We start from the raw sequence: 21,688 nt of genomic DNA on the forward strand, positions 1-21,688 counted from the left end.
GTATGTGTGTGTGTGTGTGTGTGTGTGTGTGTGTGTGTATATGTGTGTGTAGGGGGAAGGGTGGGGGTCCATTCGGAGCCTAAGACCATGTAAAAATAAAAATAAATTAAAAATTAAAAATCTCGACACTTACCTGCATGGTTCCATTTCCCCCATATATGAGACGAAAATGCACAAACATTTTTCACCGTACGCTTGTACAGTACAAGTCTAAATTATTAACGACAGTAAAGAACATGGATCAAAATTTAACTTGTTGCAAACGAATAATGAAAGTAATGTTCAAACATAAACACTATTTTCATCACATGTGCCAGTCTTGGATGGACCAAACACGAGTCCCGATTTATCGTCCCACAATGACCGAGCGGCCCGATTGTCCTGATCAAATGTCACGGACAGAGCCTCATTCCAGCCCCAAAACGATGCTCCCTCGAGTCTTCCGCCAAGACGGTGAAAGAGAGATGTCGGCGACGATGAGCGAGACACGTTTCCTTTAAATAATTAATTATTAGTATTAATAATGGTGACAGTTCTGGGGAAAAACAACAACAAGGGAACCAAATTATACTTAATAATTTAATATTTAAAGGACATGAGGCATAAATCCCCAGAGAATATAAAACCTAAAATAAGCAGATACAAATGGAGGGATTTGGGGGCACGGGGTGGGGGGGGTGGTGGTAGCGGAAGTTGGCATCTGATGAGGGAGATCATCATTGGACTATATCAGTTGGTTTGTAAAAGAAGGAGGAATGGCCAGAACCTGACTGTCGATATCAAGATCCTGCCCTGGTAAGACCAATAAGCATGTCAAATGATGAGTGGAAGATGAGGCAAAGGAAGAAGTGTCGTCGGTGTCGCCATAAACGGAAGGCAAAGACAAAAACGACCTTTTGCGGACACGTACCTCATCAATCCTGATGGTTATGTATCACACTCTGTTACAAAGCGTTGGTACCCCTTGAAGCATTTTCTTGGCAAGAGTTATACTGGGTGGGTTGCCATTGCCTTCTCAGCAGTATTTAGGGTAGGAATTGGTTATTTAATTTGTTCAGGATGCCGGCGAAAGGTTACCTACTCTTCACGAAGGACACCGTAGGATCTTTAACGTCCACCAATTAATGCCGACAGATGGGACACCCAGTTTATCATCCATTCGAGGGATGACACAGACATTGATGATTCACGCTGTCTGCGTGACACCAGGATGACAGTTTATAGACGGGTGAGGGGTGAGTGTACCTCCAGGCTATCCTGCCAGCTTTCCACACATTCAGGTACACACAAAGACAAGGATATTGCTACAAATTTCCACTAAATGTCACGAAAACATGAAGTGAAGACCAATCCTACCGGCTGCCCCTTCTCCCCCGCAGCTCCCCCCGGTCCCACTGCCCCTGTCCTTCCTGGAAGTCCGATTCCTCCTGCAACTCCAGGTGCCCCCCTCTCTCCCACAGAGCCCTGGAAATGCAAATCAGCATATATTAATTATTACAGGCAAAAAAATATACTGTAAACAGTGTCATGCAACGAGCGAATTGTGATGAAAACAACAAAATATCAACAAACCAATGGTCCTGGTGAACCAAGTGGACCTTCGTTCCCTTTCAATCCTGCGGGGCCCTGTAGGTGATTAGAGGTGCAATCAGTGCTCAATCAGTGATCTCCCTAAATGTGATCAGTTTCTGATATTTCAATCAATTTCTAAATGGGATCTGACTCCATTGTGAACAGCGTTTGTCAAACGCATTAGGAAGGTCAAGGTGCAAGAGCTGTGGGTCCAGCTTTGTGTGGTTTTTATCTTCTTCATTACAACTAACAAACAAACATTAAAAAATGTAACAGAGATCAGCTTTGCATTATTCAATACAAACGTCCTTTGAGGCTAGACGTGGAGGAGTGGATGTATGGAGTGAAAACAGTGAGAGATAAAGTTTAAGTTATGGAGATTTTAGAGATGGGACAAGTAAAGCAGATGATTAAGGAGAACGGGTTGAAGTGGAGGTGGATACAGAGCTCGTGACAACAAGGGGGTATAACAATGTCAGTGATGGTGAGTGAGTTCAACGTGGATGAGAGCGTACTGCTGGTCCAGGTAGACCCCTTTCTCCTTGGAATCCAGGAATTCCTCCTGGCCCCTCCCTCCCAGGTATGCCCATTATTCCAGGGTCTCCCTGAGGTGAGTAAAATAGGTAAAGCAAAATTGAATTAAGTTTAAAAGACAACTGTGGATTTACAGACAAAAGTGAGACAGCATTGATAAAAGGAGACATTGTCTAACATATAAAGGTCAATTCGTGTTTGTTTGTACGTTACTCTTTCACGGCCGAACCGTAGCACCGAGACGCCACAAATTTTGCTTGTCGGTACTTCACAGTCTGGGCAAGGTTGTAAGATGCCTCACATTGGCTTGACGTCAATTTTGAGGCCACCAGAGGCCGCTATAAAGTGTATATTGGGATGTGGGGTCAAGCAGTGCTTCCGCCGGCCTGCAAGCACAAGGTAACCACCATGAGGCCAATAACTCCATCGGTTTTCAATGTCCAAGTAACTAACTATTCTTTTCCGGGCAACGCCGAGTACCCCTGCCCCCCTTCACACACACACACACACACACACACACACACACACACACACACACACACACACACACACACACACACACACACACACACACACACACACACACCACCCCCCTCTCCCCCTGCATATTATAATGCCATGTCAAACAGCAGCCATTTGTGAAACAGCTCTCTGGCTGGTATGTCACCCGCGACCTTTCATCTTGCGGAAATTACCTCCAAAATGTGTGGCATGGAATTCCTTCAGGTCATGAGCACCTTTTCTCTTGCATGCTGTCATAGAGGACACTTAACATGCTTCAATGTATCGCTAAATGCTGTTAATCAAAAAGAAAGCGTTGTGTGGAAATTGTGTGCAAGAATGGCGTCCGTTTTACATGACCGTGGAAGCACTGCCCGATACAAAGGGGGAATTGTTTAATCTAATTATCTTTGGCATTGCTGTGGCTTCATTCCTTCAGTCCCATGTTTTTTACATGGGCAAAGGCTCACGGACGAACCAAAGGACCATGGGCAGCAGGTTTGCAGACGACTGAAGGATAGAGGATGAGTGAAGAAGCTGGAACTTATTTGCATGTCATACATGTTCCCGTCCTTTTCTCTCTCTCGCCTCTCGCGCCGTCCATTTGTGTCAATCTGAGTGCCAGTTCCTAAGGAACCAAGATTAGACCAAGATCCACACACCTGCGGTCCCACAACCCCAGTTCCTCAGGAAGAACAAGATCTGCAGGTGAGGAACTGTGATTGAGATTGCCAATTGAGGACTTACCTATTTATCCTTGGACCTTTCTCCACCATATGTCCCAAAACTATTTATGCTATAGAAATATTTTCCTCCATTTTAAAACCCTCAATCTGTAGCTCTTTTTTTTTATTTCTACACATTACCTGTTTTATTGATTTTGCAACACCATTAAGGGATCAACTGAATTTAATGTAATGAAGGAAAACAAAACTTGAGGTTAAAAAAATAAAAGTAACTTTTACCAAGCTGTATTTTCCCCCTTCTCGTCATCTTTGTAATGCATGATGATGAGTTCCCAACTCACCCTTTTGTTCTCCTTACCTTGGCTCCCTCCTTCCCAGCTATTCCAGGAAGTCCTTGCTCGCCTGGTGGACCAGGGGGACCAGGGTGTCCACGTTCCCCCGGAGCCCCTGTTGCTCCTGTAGCTCCCTATGATGAGAATAAGAATAGGAAGAAGAAAAGAAAGTGAGTTTATTTATGTTCCAAAAATTTGCCATTTAAAACACATGAAGGAGAACAGGCATCTCCACTCAATGGTGAATATGATATAATGGTATGTTTCTTTAGGTTTGTCACAGTTTCAAATTAGAACAAGATATCTGCAATCACAAAGCGATCCCAAGGGAAAACCTCCCCTGACTGGGTGACCAGACTGGAGAGGCTTACCCTTGGCGGTCGCCCGAGACTTACCATTGGCCCACGATCCAATAATGGCATGTTTTTTTGTTTTTTTTCGACTACCATATGACCTTCCTCTTCAACATTTATCGATAGAGTGTAAATTAAGAAAATGTGTCCCCATCTACAAATTATCCATCAAACTCAACAATATGGAAATGGGAGGAAAATTATTCAAGTTATGATCAAAAACGTGTTTTGTTAATTAGGTCACAATCCGGAAAAAAAGTAGGTCAAGGACGCAAATCAAATATCAGGTGCAGGTGCACTATCGTGATGCAAGAACATCTTGGAAGGCCAAGTGGTCTTTGAGATTTTGCATTGGAAAAATTGAGCGACGACAAAAAAAATGCGTTTTTTTTTGAGACTGCTATTTGACCTTGACCTTTAACCCGGAGGGGTATGATGTAAATTAAGCGTAAATACGGCTTGCTTTCGGCTATCTCGAGAAGGCAATTTTGTTATAATTGGACAAACGTTAGTCAATTGTTGGTGGAAAATGTCTATAATTGGGGCATGACCTTTAAATTAGGTCAAGGTCAAAAACTAGGTCATATCCACATACTTTCCATCGACATTATAGTTGTAAGATTCCATTCCAAAAGTCCCAGCTGGCTCTGAGATACAGCTCGGAAATTGATACAGCTCGAAAAATTGGAGTGTTGGGAGTATAAGAAGAAAATAAAAATAATAATAATAATTTCATAAATGGTGATTTAGTTCCCCTGTGGGTCTCAGAAACTCTGGGGGTACCATTAATAATTGGTCGGGCTAACTATAAAAACAAACCCGACAACAGCAATAAGCCGTCAACTATCCTATAGGTTGAATAAAATACAACTCAACTTGGTCAATTTGATGTTGTTCACCTGAACAATGATTACAAACATCTACTTGCTTGATCAATCGAAAAATAAATTTGTTTTCAGGATTCTAATTTGGAGAACTTTCCACGTGGTTGGACATGATCACGAGTTCTCCAACATCACCTTCACTTTAAAGCTGAACAATGACTCTCCCTCCCCACCTCCCATTCTCCGCATCCATCTATTTCATGAATAAAACTCAGGATTCGACCAAGATCCACACACCTGCGGTCCCACAACCCCAGTTGATCCAGGTTTCCCAGTTTTTCCTTGGAATCCCTGCCGTAGTGAAACACGAGGTTATGTCATCCGTTAATAATACTGATCTATCATTTATTCCGTAAGAAACAGCACAAAAAACCACAAGTAGTTGATGGCAGTTGCAATAAACTCACAACGCATAATGAGTAACGTAAAACACGAAAACTCAAAATTGTTTCAAAAGATCAAGGAATTGAAAACACAGCAGAACGATCTTTTCAGAGTTTCCACTTCATCTAACAAGCACACGAGTCATGTGCTTGGGATAAACAGAGCATCACATGGATGAGGCAACACATCATCATCACATGGATGAGGCAACACATCCAGCACAGTGGTCACAGTATGGAGGAGTACCATTTATAATATCACAGGATGAGTAAAACAATCAATCCGAGAATGGTAAAATCATTCATGGGACAATCTCTCCCCTCTGCGTGCCGTCCCACTTCCCAAATACAGGCGACATCAGAACGAACAAATATTTTCCACCTCAACAGGATTTCCTTGCAAAGCAATCATAGCGACAGATAAACTTACTGTCTCTCCCCGCTGCCCTGGGTGACCAGGCAGTCCATCCTTCCCTGCAAGGCCCTTGGGAAGAAATGAGAGTTAATGCCAAGATTGAGTGAAACCTACGAAGAGAATTATCGAGAATCAATAGGGAAGGCAATAATAATGAAGGTGAGGAATGAAGATGAGGAGGGAGTAAAAAATTTTGAAAAAAACCACAACAACATAGGAATGACAGAATGAGAAGGAGTCAATGAAAGAAGCCAGAGCGTTAAAGGATGCTTTCATTCAATCAGAGACAATGACAGAACGATCTGCACATGTTATTAACCAATCAAATCATTTTGTAAAGGAGGAAAGGATTGACTCACAGGTGGTCCCATTGGACCATTGGGTCCCACAGGTCCTTGAGCTCCGACTGGTCCCTGTGGGTGACGAGACAGGACGACTTTACAAAAGTTGTCATCAAAAGATTGTAAAAAAGGGAAGCTTGTTGTATGACGACAATCTTGTAAATAGATCATCCGGTTACCAAACACACACTTGTGCATCTCCCCACTACACATGCCAAGTTATTCTTCCTGTAAATTGATTTCTCGCGTCCTCGTCTTCTCTCCTGTCCTGCTTCTCCTGCTCATTATGTACCTGTCATTCGAGGGCTTGAATTTCATCATTACAGTCTCTTTGGGACCAGTTTGTTCTCCAAGCCTTGTAAAAGTTTGACCTTTTGCTGCAATTACATCTCTCATGTCATGATTTGTTTGGTTTGATAAAAAAAACTCTTTTTTTTGTGGCCAAAATTCTCAGCTCATTGAAGAGAGAGCAGAGACAGAGGGTGAAATGGCAACCACCTGAATGTGGGGCCATGGGTGGACACAAAAAAAACAAGGGAACGAACGAAAAGGAAAAGAGGAGAGTTTGAGGGAGAAGGGGGGAGGAGAAAAGAAGAACCTGCACCTTGTATTCATCTTTTAGTGCAATAACTTCAGTCTAAGTTAGAAAAAAGAACAACTCACTCTTTCTCCCTGCATTCCTGGTGCTCCTCCACTTCCGGAGTTGCCCTGTAAGAGGGTGTGTGGGAAACAGCGAGGGAGGTGGTGGAAGAGGAATGGAGGAGATGACTGAGTAACGCAAGATACTTTGGGCAAAGAGACCTCTTTGGGTGCAGGAATTTGTGAACAAATGCAAAATCAAAAAGAGTGAAGAAGAATTATAAGACGAGCAAAGCAATGACCAAGCGCAAGGTGGAGCTGAAAGGATAGGTCAGAGGTGAAAGATTCAATGCGTCCTTGTGAAAATAGTAGGTCAATGTGTGCCGCTACCCTAATAAAATTTCAAATTCATGCCCGGATGTGCAGGGACGTTGTACGAGTGGCTCAACAAGAGTACAACCAGTGGGCCAAACTCTGAATTGAATCCCAGTCCAATATGCAACCAGTAGTAGTAGTAGTAGTAGTAGTAGTAGGAGTAGGAGTAGTAGTAAAGAGTGAAAGAAATACTTGATTTGATTCTCAAAGTCAAAATGTATTTTCATCCCATTCTACATTTTCCTGTTTCAGCATTAATGGAATGACAGAAGTACAAATGAAGGACATCATGGTCATCGTTATTCATAATGAAGATTACACATTTTCATGACTTGATCAGATGAAGAACAACTTGCCTTCTCTCCTGGTTTCCCCGTCGGCCCCCGAAGGCCACGCTGGCCCCGAGCCCCCTGTAAGTAAAGAATAAAACTTGATAAATAAATATGCATTTATCAGGTAGAGTGTAGGGTTGAATCATGTTCCCCCATTGCATCGTCCCTGTTCTTTAATTGTCTTGGTGACCTCATGAGGCTCTCTGTGGCATGCTTCTAATAAGGGATCAGGTAAGATCATATCACCCGTCACACACGGGATGTCAGGATTTAAAAAAACAAAAATTACAAACAAAATAAATTAATGTATCAAAAAAAAAAAAAGTGAAATTACCGTAGGTCCTCTTTGTCCCCGTCGACCTGGCTTCCCATGGGGACCCTGAGCAGAGAACAAGAAAATGCAATTTGAACACAAACACAAACTGTAAAATGAACCTTTGGAGTGCAGGTTCAGCAAACTGCACACAAACCAAAGTAACACTGCACAGTTAACCTGTGTGTTAACCTCATATTATATATACTGTGAAAACATATGACGAGCCCATGAAGGACCAAACTAAAACCATTTGGTTCGGATAACCAGTGTTTCTAACCGGTCAATCAGATCGAATACGAGATGTGCTATGAGGACTCATCAGCAGCAGCAACGCCACTCCGATTGGACCACAAACAGAATCTGGTTGTCATCAGCAAGTTTGTTCAACATGCCTCGGTCAGGGATTTATTCTCAGAGAACGTCACAATCGTCCCAGATATCCTTTCCAACAGCATAGTTTCACATTCACTATCCCCACACTCAAGAGAAGTCAACTGAGAAATCTTTTTTTTTTTTAAACTAGAATGGTGCTCGTAAAGTGCATAGTCTCACCTCGCGTGCTCATAATGAAAAATAATACCATCGTTAACTGAAGACGCAACTATTATGGCCCATATACCCGTATCATTCATGCGCCCCATTATATCACGTACATTGCCATTATCCATAGCTTTATATTTATTATTGATAGATTATTAGGATATTTCACCATCACTTTTGTGCCTATTAAGGCTAAATTGCATCAATGAAGGTGAATGTAAAAAAAACATTTCAAACTATATTCCCTAGGTGATCTTGCTTTATGTATGAAGTTTCACATCGATGTGTTAAGCGGTTCTGGAGAAGAAGTTTCTTTTAACGTTTTTATTATCAATCCAATATGGCCATCAGACCACGTGACTGATGACGTCATAAATTTGATTCTTCACTCACATCGGGTCATAGATGACAAAATTTTTAGTTATTTGAATCAGAAAAGTAAAAAAAAAAACAAACAAAAAAAAACATCCTGGAAAACAAATGATCGGACGATGAACGACGCAATTTTAAACATTGAAATTATCCATCGAACGTTAGACATTTGATTGGTCATTCGATTAGTCGTTTGATTCATCATTCAATTAGTGATTTGATTAGTCATTCGATTAGTCATTCATGGAACAAATCAGTCTACAACTGAATGAGTGAAGGTAATGAAGAGCAAAGAGAACGTTCTAGGATATTCAAAAGCAAGTACATACAGTAAGTGCACATTGCTGTAAATTACAAAATGTTTGTAGAACCTGTGATGAGCCAGACAAAGGTTCGAGACCAACTGTAATGTTTTTATTCTCCACGCCCCGGCGCCCTGTTGCGCGCATGCGCAACAACCCCAACAACGACTATTCCTACAGAACCAGTGTGCTGAGAATGCTATTGTTTGAAATCGCTCGGTCAATAAATATTGACTAAATGTACTGGATCAAACTGATCAGATTATACTTGTCAAAGGGAAAGAATAAACAACACATGGAAATGGAGCTTTATTGCAACCATGGGAGGACAAAAAAAACATATTATTTAGAAGGAATCCGTAACTTCGTGCGGTACCCTTAGCTTCGTTCGAGGCTACGTTCTGGAGATGTGTTACAGAAACAGAAGATATTTCAAGTGTTTGAAATAGTTTAATTTGAAAAAGATAATAAATCCTCACTGGGAATAAATTCTCCATTGGGTGCTGATGATAAAGTATTTGTTAATGTAGCCATTAGCAAATAAAATAGAGAGCTAGATGGAAACACAGACAGATGGACAGAATGCATTGAAAGCAGAGTGTAAGACTTGCGTGAAGAAGAAGCTGTTGCCAAGCAGTCAGGAAACAAACATTTAGTACGTCTGTCCTTTCATGTATGGTCAATGAGGCTTTCATTCCAACTCTTAAGGTAGTTTCTTCCCAAAGAGCATCAATGATCATACGATAATACGCAACTTGGTATCTCTCTGTCTGTGTGTCTGGCCATGATACATTTCTCGTAATTTTAAACAACAATAGGGAAATTTGACCTGTTAAACCCTTTACCCTTGGCGACTAAGCAGCCATAAGTAAGCTGTACGTAGATTACATTATTAACAACACGTACTCGTAGTCCATTCGCAGAACGTCAAATGGCTGTGCTTACCATGTGAGAGAGCCGTACTCAAGACGACAAGGTGACACAGCACCTATTTTATACATACATATATATTCTTATTTTTTATAGAACACAAGGCTACGGAGTGGCATCATTGGCTGAGGGTGTGGCTGTGCCAATGCTGCAATGTCCTCTGTAGATTAGGGAAGGAATTTGGGATTTGTTCATGGTGCTGTCAAGAGCTCGCCTACACTGTGGGGTCTTGAACATCCACCAACTAATACTAGCTGTCGAGATGCTCAGTTTAACACCATCAAAGGGATGGCACATACATTGATGAATCACCCTCTCTCTGAAACAATGGAATAAGTTTATAGCTCGGCCGAGGTTCAAACCCAAGCTCGGTAGCTTTGAAGAAAGTTGGCATCTCTCGAGGCCATCCTGCCAGCCCACTACATAGACATATATATATATATATACATTAGTGGGGTATGCTTACACATTGTAAGCAATAATTCACCGTGCTTCCCCACTGTCTCGGGTCGCTCACCTGCTTATGATTTTTCATTGATTTATTTTCATTTATATTTTCATTTACGGATACTTTCCGACAGTTCTGTGATTTTTCCTGGTGTATCAACTTCGATGTCCATCAGCACACAAAATTTCAGCTTTCTACGTCAGCCGGAAGGTACCGATCTTTAATATCAGTCAGTGAGTCAGGGGTTAGAAAGAGCTATTTATATAAGATACACGAAAACAAGGCCCTTCCGACCCGATAAATGCATCATGGCATTAAACTCGCTCACAGCTTCAACATCACACATTCGAGTCCATTTTAAAGACCGAGGACTTTATTACATACATATATTATACTAGCAGGGTGTGCTTACACATTGTGTAAGCATACGAACAGTGCTTCCCCATTGTCTTGAGTCCCTCACCTGCATTTGATTTTTCATTTATTTATTTTAATTTATTTATTTTTGCATTTACGGATGCTTTCTGACGGTTCTGTGATTTTCCTGGTGTATCGACTTCGATGTCCATCGGCACACAAAATTACCGTGCTTCCCCATTGTCTCGGGTCACTCACCTGCATTTTTTTTTAAATTTATTTATATTTTCAATTCTGGATGTTATCTGATAATTCTGTGATTTTCTTTCTTTTGTCGGTGTATTGGCTTCGATGTCCATCAACATGCAAAATTTGAGCTTTCTACGTCACCGGGAAGGTACCCATCTTTAATATCAGTCAGTGAGTCAGTGAGTGATTAGAAAGAGCTTTATGTATTACTAGCGGGGTGTGTTTACACATTGTGTAAGCATACGAACCGTGCTTCCCCATTGTTTCGGGTCGCTCACCTGCATTCAATTTTTCATTTATTTATTTTCTTCTTTTTTTTTTTTCATTTATTTATATTTTCATTTACAGACGCTTTCTGATGGTTGTATGATTTTTTTTCAGGTGTATCAGCTTCGATGTCAATCGGAACACAAAATTACCGTGCTTCCACATTGTCTCGGGTCACTCACCTGCATTTTTTCATTATAAAAAAAATTTCATTTATTTATTTTTTCGTTTATGGATGTTGTCTGACGATTCTGTGATTTGTTTTCCCCCGGTGTACCGGCTTCGACGTCCATTGGCATGCAAAATTTCAGCTTTCTCCCATATCCAGAAGATACCAATCTTTAACGTCAGTGAGTCAGTCATTGGTTAGAAAGAGCTTTGTATATTACTAGCACAGTGTGTTTACACATTGTGGAAGCATACGAACCGTGCTTTCCCCATTGTCTCAGTGGGGGGCATCAGCAAATGTTAGGCTAGTGCGCATGTGCAGTCCAAGCTCAGCCCTCCCCTCAGCAAGACGTAAAAACATTGAATTCAAATTTCAAAATTATTAATAAGTATGTAGTACGTGAGTACATCAATTAAGTACATCGTAGAACGTAGTGTATTAAAATTATCATCCACGTATGATACGATCTTTGCTTTCAGCAAAAGTTGAATTCCTCTTCGAAGTCACATTCTATGCCCACCGGTAGGGTGGTTGAACAGCTAGTACACAATAAAATGAGATTATAATGGTGAATGAGTCAAAAAAAAAAAAAAACACACCTGGTAACGGTGATAATACAGAAACCTGTTAACGATTGTGTTTGTGTTGTGTTACATTGCATCGGACATGGTTAACTCACCCTCGCTCCCTTCTCGCCAAGAGCTCCGGCAGGACCAGGAAATCCAGCGGTTCCCTGAGCGACAGATCCACCATGGTAGCATGATAAATGATTAAATGGTTGCACGGTTAATTGGTGGCATGTTAACTCTTAAATTCTATTTTATTTGTGACTCAAAGATTCCAAGTTTAACTTCTGGTTCAAATGATAGCCATAAATTGCAAAGCAAAATAACTCTAAGATGTTCAAACTATCGCAACATGCGGAATACGGCGTCGACTTGTTTTAGTAACCTTGGTGTTTAAAATTATGATGTTTTAGTATCATTTCTTAAAGGGAAATCCAAATGAAATTTAACATGAACAAAAAGGTCTTCATCAGTCAACTCTTAGAAAAACAAGTCAACGGGTTCAAGTAATGTTCACCTTCGAGCCTTGCCTTCCAGGGTAACCCGGTAATCCTGGCACTCCCAGTTTTCCCTGCGGGAGGACACAAAATAGATATTGAGGACATTTGTTGCAGGGCTGCCGGTTTGCTTGGTATTGCATTACGTGAGAAACAGCACCACAAGTGTCCAGTTAAATGATACCAGTACTCGAACCAATTCACAAAAGCACACACTGCCTGCCACGAGTTAATCCGTTACAGCTTTCATCAATCATTGCTCCTCACCTTATCACCCGCCAACCCTGATGATCCAACATCCCCCATCGGTCCCGACCGTCCCTTCGGCCCTTCAGGACCAAGCTCTCCTCGAGGACCAGAATCCCCAATCTTACCCTGAATGCAACATCAGCACATCTCATCTAGTAAGCACAGCAACAACACCTATCCGTCCTCATATGCCACCACCGGCCATTTCAGCAATGTACTGAATGGATCATTCTCTTTGAAACAGTCGAGTAACAGTTGAATAGATCTAAACTGCACCTTCATGGAAAAGGGATTTTGCTTTAACACTCTCCTTCCATTTTGCCTCCGATCGCCATGGCCGAGTACTTCTTACCTGGTCTCCTTTCTCTCCCATGTCCCCCTTGAACCCCGGGAATCCATCTTCTCCCTGTTACGCACACACACATGCAAAACGTACCTTATTTATAACCCTTAATGTAGAAAACATGTTCAACTCAAACAATGCACTACTTTCAATGCACTGCAAGGCATGAGAGTCAAGCCTGGGCATCATGTGCTCTACCCATCACAGATATGCACACAGCTTTGTGCTTCACGGCAGCAATATAGAGGCAGCTTGCTGCAGATGTCTGCGACTGGTGTGCAGTTGGGGCAGCATGGCTCCGCAACGCCCTGGGAAATGATGCCGGATTTTGGCGTTGATGCAGTTGCTGCACCTTGGCTGCTCCAAGAACATCTCCAACATGTAGAAGTTCCCTCCACAGTGCTGCCTGGCTTGCACAGAAAACTTTCCCAGAGGATCTTGCGAGAAGATGGCAGGAAGGACATGCTGTACGTAAAGTGGTGATTGGAGAGAAGATGAGTGGTGGCTGCGATGTTGAACTTCGGCGTCACGATGAACCTCATTAAAAAAAAATTCTGTATTCGCTCTCACTCCACTGACAGGTGCCAATCACCTCACACATAGCCAGGAGCTTTTTGAAACTGTTGCAGTTCAGTTTTCCAGGGAGCACGAGATTGATCACTTGGATTGTTTGCCCCAAATCTGTCCTTCATAGTCATCATTTTGAACGACTCCGTGATGAAAGTGATGTATTTAAAGGTCAATTCCTGATGATCACCTTTGCCTTTTAGGGCCGTAAACGTTGCACTCTTCTTTTCATGAAATGCTTCACAGACCAGTGGTGCACTTGGTCGCTGCAGAAGTTTAGGGAAGACTGATGTTTGAGTGAGCTCTGTGAGACGTAGCAACTCTCTCGAAAGATCAATTACTTCGGATTTTTTCATCATTCTGGATGCCGCGGGTGAGATTTTTTTTGTATACATCGACGAGGCTCATATGAGAGGTAACACACAACGCACAGCAAGGGGGCATGAGACAAGAGGGGCAGGAGAGGGAAGGACGGAGAAGTTCTAAGCAACTATAAGTCAACGCTTGGGGAGCAGATATTGCTCTAAGCAGTCAAGAGCATTTGCAGCTGTGCTTGCAGGAATTGGATCTCTGTCACGAGTCTTGGATCTCTGTCATGCAACTCAACTCCTTCGTCACCTTGGCCACGTAATCGGCGTTGGTAGTTTTATGATTGATGATAGCATTGAGGACTTCCTCAATCTGGGACCATATGTGCAGGAAACTGTTCTTCTGCAGTTTAAAGTTTTGCATTGAAATGTCGTAACCGCCCTTCTCCACCTTCACCACGTGCAGGAAGCCAAAGGGGGCTGTACTTCCTTAAAGGAGAGGAACTGGAACACTCTTCTCCCAAGGTTGTCCACCATGAACATTGATAGATCGCTTCTGTTGTGCTTTACGCTGAAATGTGAGAAATGTCGGCCAATGTCCTCTGCGAACATCTCAGAGAAATAAATCTTATGAATGTTGTCAAGGTGTTCTCTCTGTCGTTGTTTTTGTGCAGCAGCAGAAACAATTGTTGTCGGCCTGTGGGGGGGGGGGGGAGGCAATGAACTGCTTTATGCATGACTTGGGCACTCCCCTTGAAAATGGTGGTGGTTCCACTGGTTGCTTTCCTCCTCGTGCTTTGACCCACTCACAATTAAAGTGTGATGCACAGATAAATAGTTCACGTGAATCTTTCAGACTGACCAGGCTATTTGGCATCGCATTCCTCCACTCGGAATGTTCCACTTCATCAGAGGAGAAACGTCCGACAGGGCTGTAGGGTTCTCCTCTGTTGTAGTTACCACGACAGTTGATTGGTGCACTATGTTCAGGCATACTCTCACAAAATAGAAGATAAAGATAAAGATAGAGAGAGAGATAGATAGAGAGATAGATAGAGAGAAAGATAGAGAGAGATAGAGAGAGATAGAGAGAGATATAGAGAGATATAGAGAGATATAGAGAGAGGGAGGGAGGGAGGGAGGGAGGGAGGGAGAGAGAGAGAGAGAGAGAGAGAGAGAGAGAGAGAGAGAGAGAGAGAGAGAGAGAGAGAGAGAGAGAGAGAGAGAGAGAGAGAGAGAGAAAGGGGATTATCAATTTTTTCCATCAACTTCCTGCTCTATCTCTGCATCAGGGCTACAGCTGTGTCCGGATGCAAATAAGTTAATCCACCTCAGAATGGGCTCATTCTAATCGATACCATCAATGAATTCAATAGACCCAAGTTCCACACCAGAAGATCGAGTGCCTCCAGTAGTCGATGGTAGCACCCCACAGGAACATCATTTACACATTCTGGCATCGGGGTGGCCGTATCTCACAATCCTGACGAGACCGAATCTATTTGTCTCACCAATGGTGTAGGAATGTCAGTGACTGCAGAATAAAATTTTCACATTTTGCAGATCGTAATCTGGCCTGGATAAAGCTTTCTCTGGCTGAGCCAAGGCATGAAGCTGGTATTTGGCACAACTTTTGTTTTAGCGAGCTTGGCCAAATAGGAAAGGAGATTCTTGTTCGCTTGGACTCTGGTGGGATGTTGGGAAAGTTCAGCTAAAATTGGTGCACCAGGAATACTCGTATGGAACGAGCAAAACACTTGGGATAGAGATCAGGAGGTTCGAAAAGGAACTGGTGCATCTCGAGCGACACCTGACAACACTTAACCCTGCTGAATTGCCCACTTGTGAAAAACACAAGAACATCCTGAACGCGCGCAGTAATGTGAAGGCCTGAGGAGCGAAAGTGCGCTCTCATTTGCAGTTGCTTTTTTGAAGATGAATATGCGCCAAGTTATGTCAAAGCTTTGGAAAAGCACCCAGATTGATTCAGAACTATATCCAGTGTTCTGTCAGAAGATGGCTCTTTGTTCTATGCTTCTAGAAATGTTCATGAACCCATTTGAGCTTTTGAAGCTCATATGTACTCGGGGAAGAGCGTGGATGCTGATGCTTGTGGCACTTTGTGGAATAGTCTCCCTGTGACTACTCCAGCGGATCGACAATGACTGGAGGCTCCTTTGACTCTGGAAGAATTGACAACTGTCTTGCATGGTCTGTCACGAGTTAAGTCCCCTGGGGAAGATGGCTTATCTTGCAAACTGGACAATACAGTGTGGGATTTGATTGCATTTGACTACCTTAGTGTAGCTCAGGAAGCATGTGATACAGGCTAAATACTGCAGTCTTGGCGTCGAGCAACTTTGGCTCTGATTCCTAAAGAGGAAGTCTTGAGAGACATGAGAAACTATTGCCCAGTATCTCTGTCATGCATGGAAACCTAAATTATGGCAAAAAAGTTATCAAATCATCTGAGACCTGTGTTGCCAAAATTAGTATTCCCCGACCAGTTGTATTCCATTTCTAGGCAGAACGAAACATGATAATATATCTCTGGTCAGGGACTTGATACACTATGCGGACATGACTCGATCTCAAATTGGCTTCCTTTCTCTGGATCAGGAGAAAGCATTTGACCAAGTGAACAATGACACTGAGAACTTGTTATCCTTCCGAGGAGAGGAGATGAGGCTAACGGTCTCTCAATACCTTGCACGATTGCCCGATCACGCTACCAATATGTTTTGGGGGGATGCTCCACTGGGCGATACCTCCCTGACAGCAGGCACGCCGTCTCTTGCTTCGTGGCACTTCGTGCAGCTAGCGTCGGTCCAGAGAATGAGACGCGACCGTCGGGCGTGAAGGGAGGGACTTGGGTGGAGAAGGCGGAGTCGGGAGCCGAATGGTTGGAGAAGGTGGAGTCGAGAGCAAGTGGGTGGAGTGGGAGACAGGACCAAGTGGATGAGTGGAGTCAGTGACGTGTGGGTGGAGAAGGGCGGGAGGAGGAGGCGGAATCGCAGGTGATGATGACAGAATGGCGGGAGTCGAAGGCAGAGTCAAGAGTGAGTGGGCGAAGAAGGTGGAGTTAGCAGATGGGCGGAGAGATCGATCCCAGGCTGGGCAGAGAACGGGACGAGTCGACAGCAGTGATGGGCAAGACACTAAAACCGTAACTACGGACGGCCTCGCCACCCTTCCTTTCTAGACCCTGGGGTGCAGGGTGGGGGCATTACCCCGAAGCGATGTCGTCACCCGAATCGGCCACTCTGATTGGGCCCGGACCACTGCGTGGCCCGGCCGTGATGGCCGGAAGCGGCTCCACTCCACTTCCGGCAAGATAACTCCAAGCTGCGGAATCGTCTCGCTCCGAGCCCCATGATAGGAATGGCCCCGCACCAAACTCCATGACATGAATTGCCTTGTACCGATCTCCCGGACCGTGGGACCGTGACTCGGCGACTGGCCGAGGGTCGTGTCGGCCCCGCATGCCCACCCAGGCACCCCGATTAGCGCTGATCAATGCCTGCTCTGCGATGCGCCATGCAGCCCGAGCGATTGAACTGCACAGCACACCTCTGCCTGATCGCGGCTTTGCCTGGCGGAGAGGCAAGGAAACGTCCGCCGTCTATGGGGAACACCCGCGGCTGCCAGCGAGGACAGACGGAAAGGTGTGAGGGTAAACCCATGCACAGATGGCAAGATGTTAGGATAAACCCATGCACAGACCAGAACAAGATGTGTGCCAATCGTGCCCTGCTCTGTGGAACGATAAGGTGTCACGAGCTAAGCACGGATCCATCTGCCATCGAGCATGTTTCGTAAAGTACGCGCGGATCCCGCCATGACCCACGTGGTCAGTACTCGCGTTCACCCAATTCTGCTATCGTGTGTGTGGGGCCAACCTCGATCTTTGTCAGGAATTGAGGGGAACGATCGTATATAATAATTAGATGGAGGTTTAGAATGAAAAATAATCTAGGTATAAGTATCAGATGTAATGGAGAAATGGAGGGATAAGAGGATGCCGATGGAATTAAATCCAGAAATGGGTTGGAAAAGAACGCAACGCCCATATCTTGCACACTTGTATCCTGTACAACGTGGCGTGGTTGTTGTTTTTCCATTATCGGCCTATGACGATGTAGTTATTGGCACCAAGCCGCCAGCCACGCTCTCGCCGATATTGGGTCATTTGCTTCCGTGTTGTGAAAAACAACATCCGTGCAGCCTCTTTCAGAGATATTCGTTCGTTTGCCTTTTCAATGCAACCAGCAATCTCATCCCAGATCATTGGAAACGTCAGACGATCATCTGGAGCTTGCGGCAGAGGTTCCTTCGAGGGTATCGCTGTATCCTCGCGGCAGCACAGTCGATGCTCGTGTGGTGTTGTCGCAGCTTTCCTATTCCCCTGCCTCGGCCGCGGCACGTGTTGGCCTCCGCGAGGACCCAAATTCGGTTTTCCCTCAGGAATAAGCAGAAAAGAAGAGTAGAAATGAAGTTAGAGTAGTGTAAACAGACCCAGCTATAAGATCCATGCAACGCACGTCCCGTTGTCCTGATAGACAAAAGGGAAGGGACTATCTGACTGTATATTAATGGAATAACTGTCTAGGGACCGCTGTATGATGGTTGCTATTGCTTTGGAAGGATGCGGTTCCCATAACTGCAAATGTATATATATATATATATATATATATATATATATATATATATATATATATATATATATATATATATATATATATATATATATATATATATATATATATATATATACACACATATTAGTTATCCACTCACTCCATTTTATTGTGCTTGCAAATCTGTTTGACACTCCCTGATGTGAGGTTCTTCCACTTCCCTTGCCTGTCCATCCAAGTTGGGAATGTTTGTATCTCTACCCAACAAAGAGAATCATGAGAGACCTGAGTTGGAGATTGCTTCATTAGTCACTGAGTTTTGGAGCTCTGCTGCAACATTTCACAAATTATGGAGAAATGGAAACCATCTTTCACATATACTTGCAGTTCCCTCATCATCAACCAGTGTTTTTCTTGGGAAAAATCTGCTCATACACTTATGGCTTCATTTATCCCCGTAACCCTGTTAATTTTTGGTCATGTGAAGGAGGAAAGTAGATCATGAGACCTCCTTGTTAACTTTATTTTGGCCCCTGCAAAACTTGCGAGACACAAAACCAGAATGGCAAAGATTGAGAGTGATGTGCTTCAAAACTATATTGATGTTCACGTGTCACTTCAGAGTTCAAGGTGACAATATTTCCAAACTATTGGAAGGTTTAAATAAACTCAGACCGCAAATGATAAACTTTGCAGAATTTACACACAAGGCTCTTTACTCTCATTTGTCTGATTATTATTATTTTTGTAACTCTCTCTCTCTCTCTCTATCTCTCTCTCTCTCTGTATCTAAATATATATATATATATATATATATATATATATATATATATATATATATATATATATATATATATATATATATATATATATATATATATATATATATATATATCTCTCTCTCTTTGTCATGCTTTGTTTTTAAAATGCTCTGCCTTGTCCTCTGCAGTTCTAACCACAGACTTAGAGAGATGAGGAAGATGAGCGACACTGAACATGAACCTGATGTCTGCCTGAGCTTTGGTGCGCCCTAAGCAAACCACGAAAGCCATTCTAACAAAACCACGACAACTACTACACCTATTACCACAAGTACTACTTTTACTATGATTAGTACTACGACTACAAGTACTTCTTCTACTTCTACACTGAAGGTACTACCACTACCACTGTTCTTTAATGGCAAATTAAGAACAAGTCTTACTGGTGAGGGCTGGTATGTTCTTTGTACTTTGTGCTACTGGACCACCTTATCAGAATCTACTGCATCCATAAGCCGGCCAATTGACTGATGTCTTTTTCAAAATTCCACACTATGGCTTTCTCAATTGCTACTTTAAAAACATTAATGGAGGACGCTCGAACTTATGTAAAGCTGAAGTTAAGGAGCTTGTATTGAAGAACCACTTTGAATTTTTACTCTTACAAGAAACCAGATGTAGCTCCTCCTGTATGAGCGAATGGGAGAGAATGATGAAAGGAAGGTGGTTCTTCAGCAGCTTCGAGTGTCCCAGAGCTGGGTAGCCATCTTTGTACATCCCTCTCTCTGTAATCTCATTATTGATTTTAATGAAATTATTAAAGGATATTTAATCTCACTCACCTTTACTCTTAATGGTCTTAAACACACAATACTCAATGTCTATGCACCGAGTGACAGTACGGATCAAACTTGTTTTTTTTATGCAGTTACAAACATCCCTTACACACTTGGATTTTAATGGATTTGTTTGTTTAGGAGGGGATTTTAACTGCACGATGGATTCTTCTATTGATCGCAATGGGAAAGAGAGCCTCACCCAGCGAGCATTAAGCCCCTGGCTAGAACTTTGACAACATTCTCCCTTATTGACATTTGGAGGACCTGTAATCCATCAACACGACAATATACATGGTGTCGGTGTTTAGATGGCTGTCTGTCCCTCGCAAGGTTAGACCGTTTTTATATTAATAATGATTTTTTAAAATATCGTGACCCATACTGGTATTGTCCCCAGTGGTTTCTCAGACCATCATGTGGTCATACTCCGCATTCACCTCCCAATTCGTAACCGAGGTGCTGCCTACTGGACTTTTAATGTGAGCCTCTTCGAGGAACATTTGTTCCTTGATGCCTTTCGTGTCTTTTGGAGAACTTTACTCCAACGTAAACCCTCCTTTCCCCATCTTGTGCAATGGTGGGACAATGCCAAAGCACAGATAAGATCCTTCTGCCAGCAATACGGAGCTTAACAAACTCGACATGACTCTGCCCTTCGATCCCTGGTTGCCAGAGAAATATTATCTTTGCAATCCAACCTCTCAGCCTCTAATACCAAAAGGACCAACTTTTTGCTTGCGAAGAAAAAAGCACTTCTTGCTGGACTCTGTGCAAAGCAGGTCAGGGGAGCTCTGATCAGTCTCCAAATGGAAAATTTGTATCACTTGGATACTTACTCCAAGTTCTTCTTCGGACTGGAAGTTGGGAAAAAACAAGTCAGCAGATAGCTTCACTAAAGACGAAGGAAGGAAGAATAACGCACTTCCAAAAAGACATCCGAGTTTCACTCAAGGATTATTTTTCTGAGCTCCACCAAGCCAAGAGCACTGACAACGAAATTGTGGAATCCCTGACTTCTTCTCTACCCACCTTATCAGAATCTGGATGTCTACAACTAGACAAGGAAAGAACTTTGGAGGAACTTCAGGCTGCCCTACATACTCTACCAACAGGCAAAGCCTCTGGACTAGATGGAATGCCTGTAGAACTTTATAAAACCTTTTGGGACCTTCTGGGACCAGAGTTACATGAAGCTCTGATTGACGTTCTACGATTGAATCTGTTGCCATTAAGCTGTCGCAGGGCTGTACTCACCCTTGTCCCCAAAAAAGGTGACCTTCGGCAACCGTGCAACTGGCGTCCGATATCATTGCTTTGCACGGATTATAAAATTTTCTCAAAGGCTCTTACCAACCGGCTCAGACCCGTGATTGGGGAAATTATACTCCCTGATCAATCCTATTGTGTTCCAAAAAGAACAATACACGACAGTATTTTTATTGTGCGAGACATGATTGATATCTGCACTCGAGGAAAAAAATGTTAGTTTGGTTTTTCTAGACCAGGAAAAAGCCTTTGACACTGTTGAACACTTCTATCTTTTTTTTTCTGTTTTACGAGGGTTTGGTTTTGCGGCAACTTTTATCTCTTACATACAGCTCCTGTATAACAACATTTTTAGCCTACTCAAAGTTAATAATATTTTATGTCAGCCTTTCCCAGCGAGTAGAGGCATTCGTTAAGG

General features: G+C 43.0%; 1 protein-coding gene across 6 annotated transcripts in view; it reads right to left on the reverse strand.

The window, feature by feature from the left end:
* LOC147016448 (uncharacterized) overlaps positions 1-21,688 on the reverse strand; it is a 226,067-nt gene that overhangs the window by 53,468 nt on the left and 150,911 nt on the right. For all 6 annotated transcript variants that reach the window (XR_015049049.1, XM_085845107.1, XM_085845108.1 and 3 more), the window contains 14 exons: positions 12,902-12,955; positions 12,568-12,675; positions 12,321-12,374; positions 11,917-11,970; positions 7,622-7,666; positions 7,312-7,365; positions 6,665-6,709; positions 6,020-6,073; positions 5,676-5,729; positions 5,100-5,153; positions 3,652-3,759; positions 2,088-2,177; positions 1,573-1,626; positions 1,357-1,464 (listed from right to left, as the gene is read on the reverse strand). Coding sequence is in view for 5 of the 6 variants with exons in the window: in XM_085845107.1 (XP_085701233.1) it covers positions 1,357-1,464; positions 1,573-1,626; positions 2,088-2,177; positions 3,652-3,759; positions 5,100-5,153; positions 5,676-5,729; positions 6,020-6,073; positions 6,665-6,709; positions 7,312-7,365; positions 7,622-7,666; positions 11,917-11,970; positions 12,321-12,374; positions 12,568-12,675; positions 12,902-12,955 (936 nt within the window). In the remaining variant the exon portion in view is untranslated. The remainder of the gene's footprint in view (positions 1-1,356; positions 1,465-1,572; positions 1,627-2,087; positions 2,178-3,651; positions 3,760-5,099; positions 5,154-5,675; positions 5,730-6,019; positions 6,074-6,664; positions 6,710-7,311; positions 7,366-7,621; positions 7,667-11,916; positions 11,971-12,320; positions 12,375-12,567; positions 12,676-12,901; positions 12,956-21,688) is intronic.

This window comes from Eptatretus burgeri, chromosome 11 (assembly GCF_056783735.1).
Source record: "Eptatretus burgeri isolate ZD-2024b chromosome 11, Ebu_testis_v1, whole genome shotgun sequence".
In the NCBI taxonomy this organism is placed as follows: Eukaryota; Metazoa; Chordata; class Myxini; order Myxiniformes; family Myxinidae; genus Eptatretus; species Eptatretus burgeri.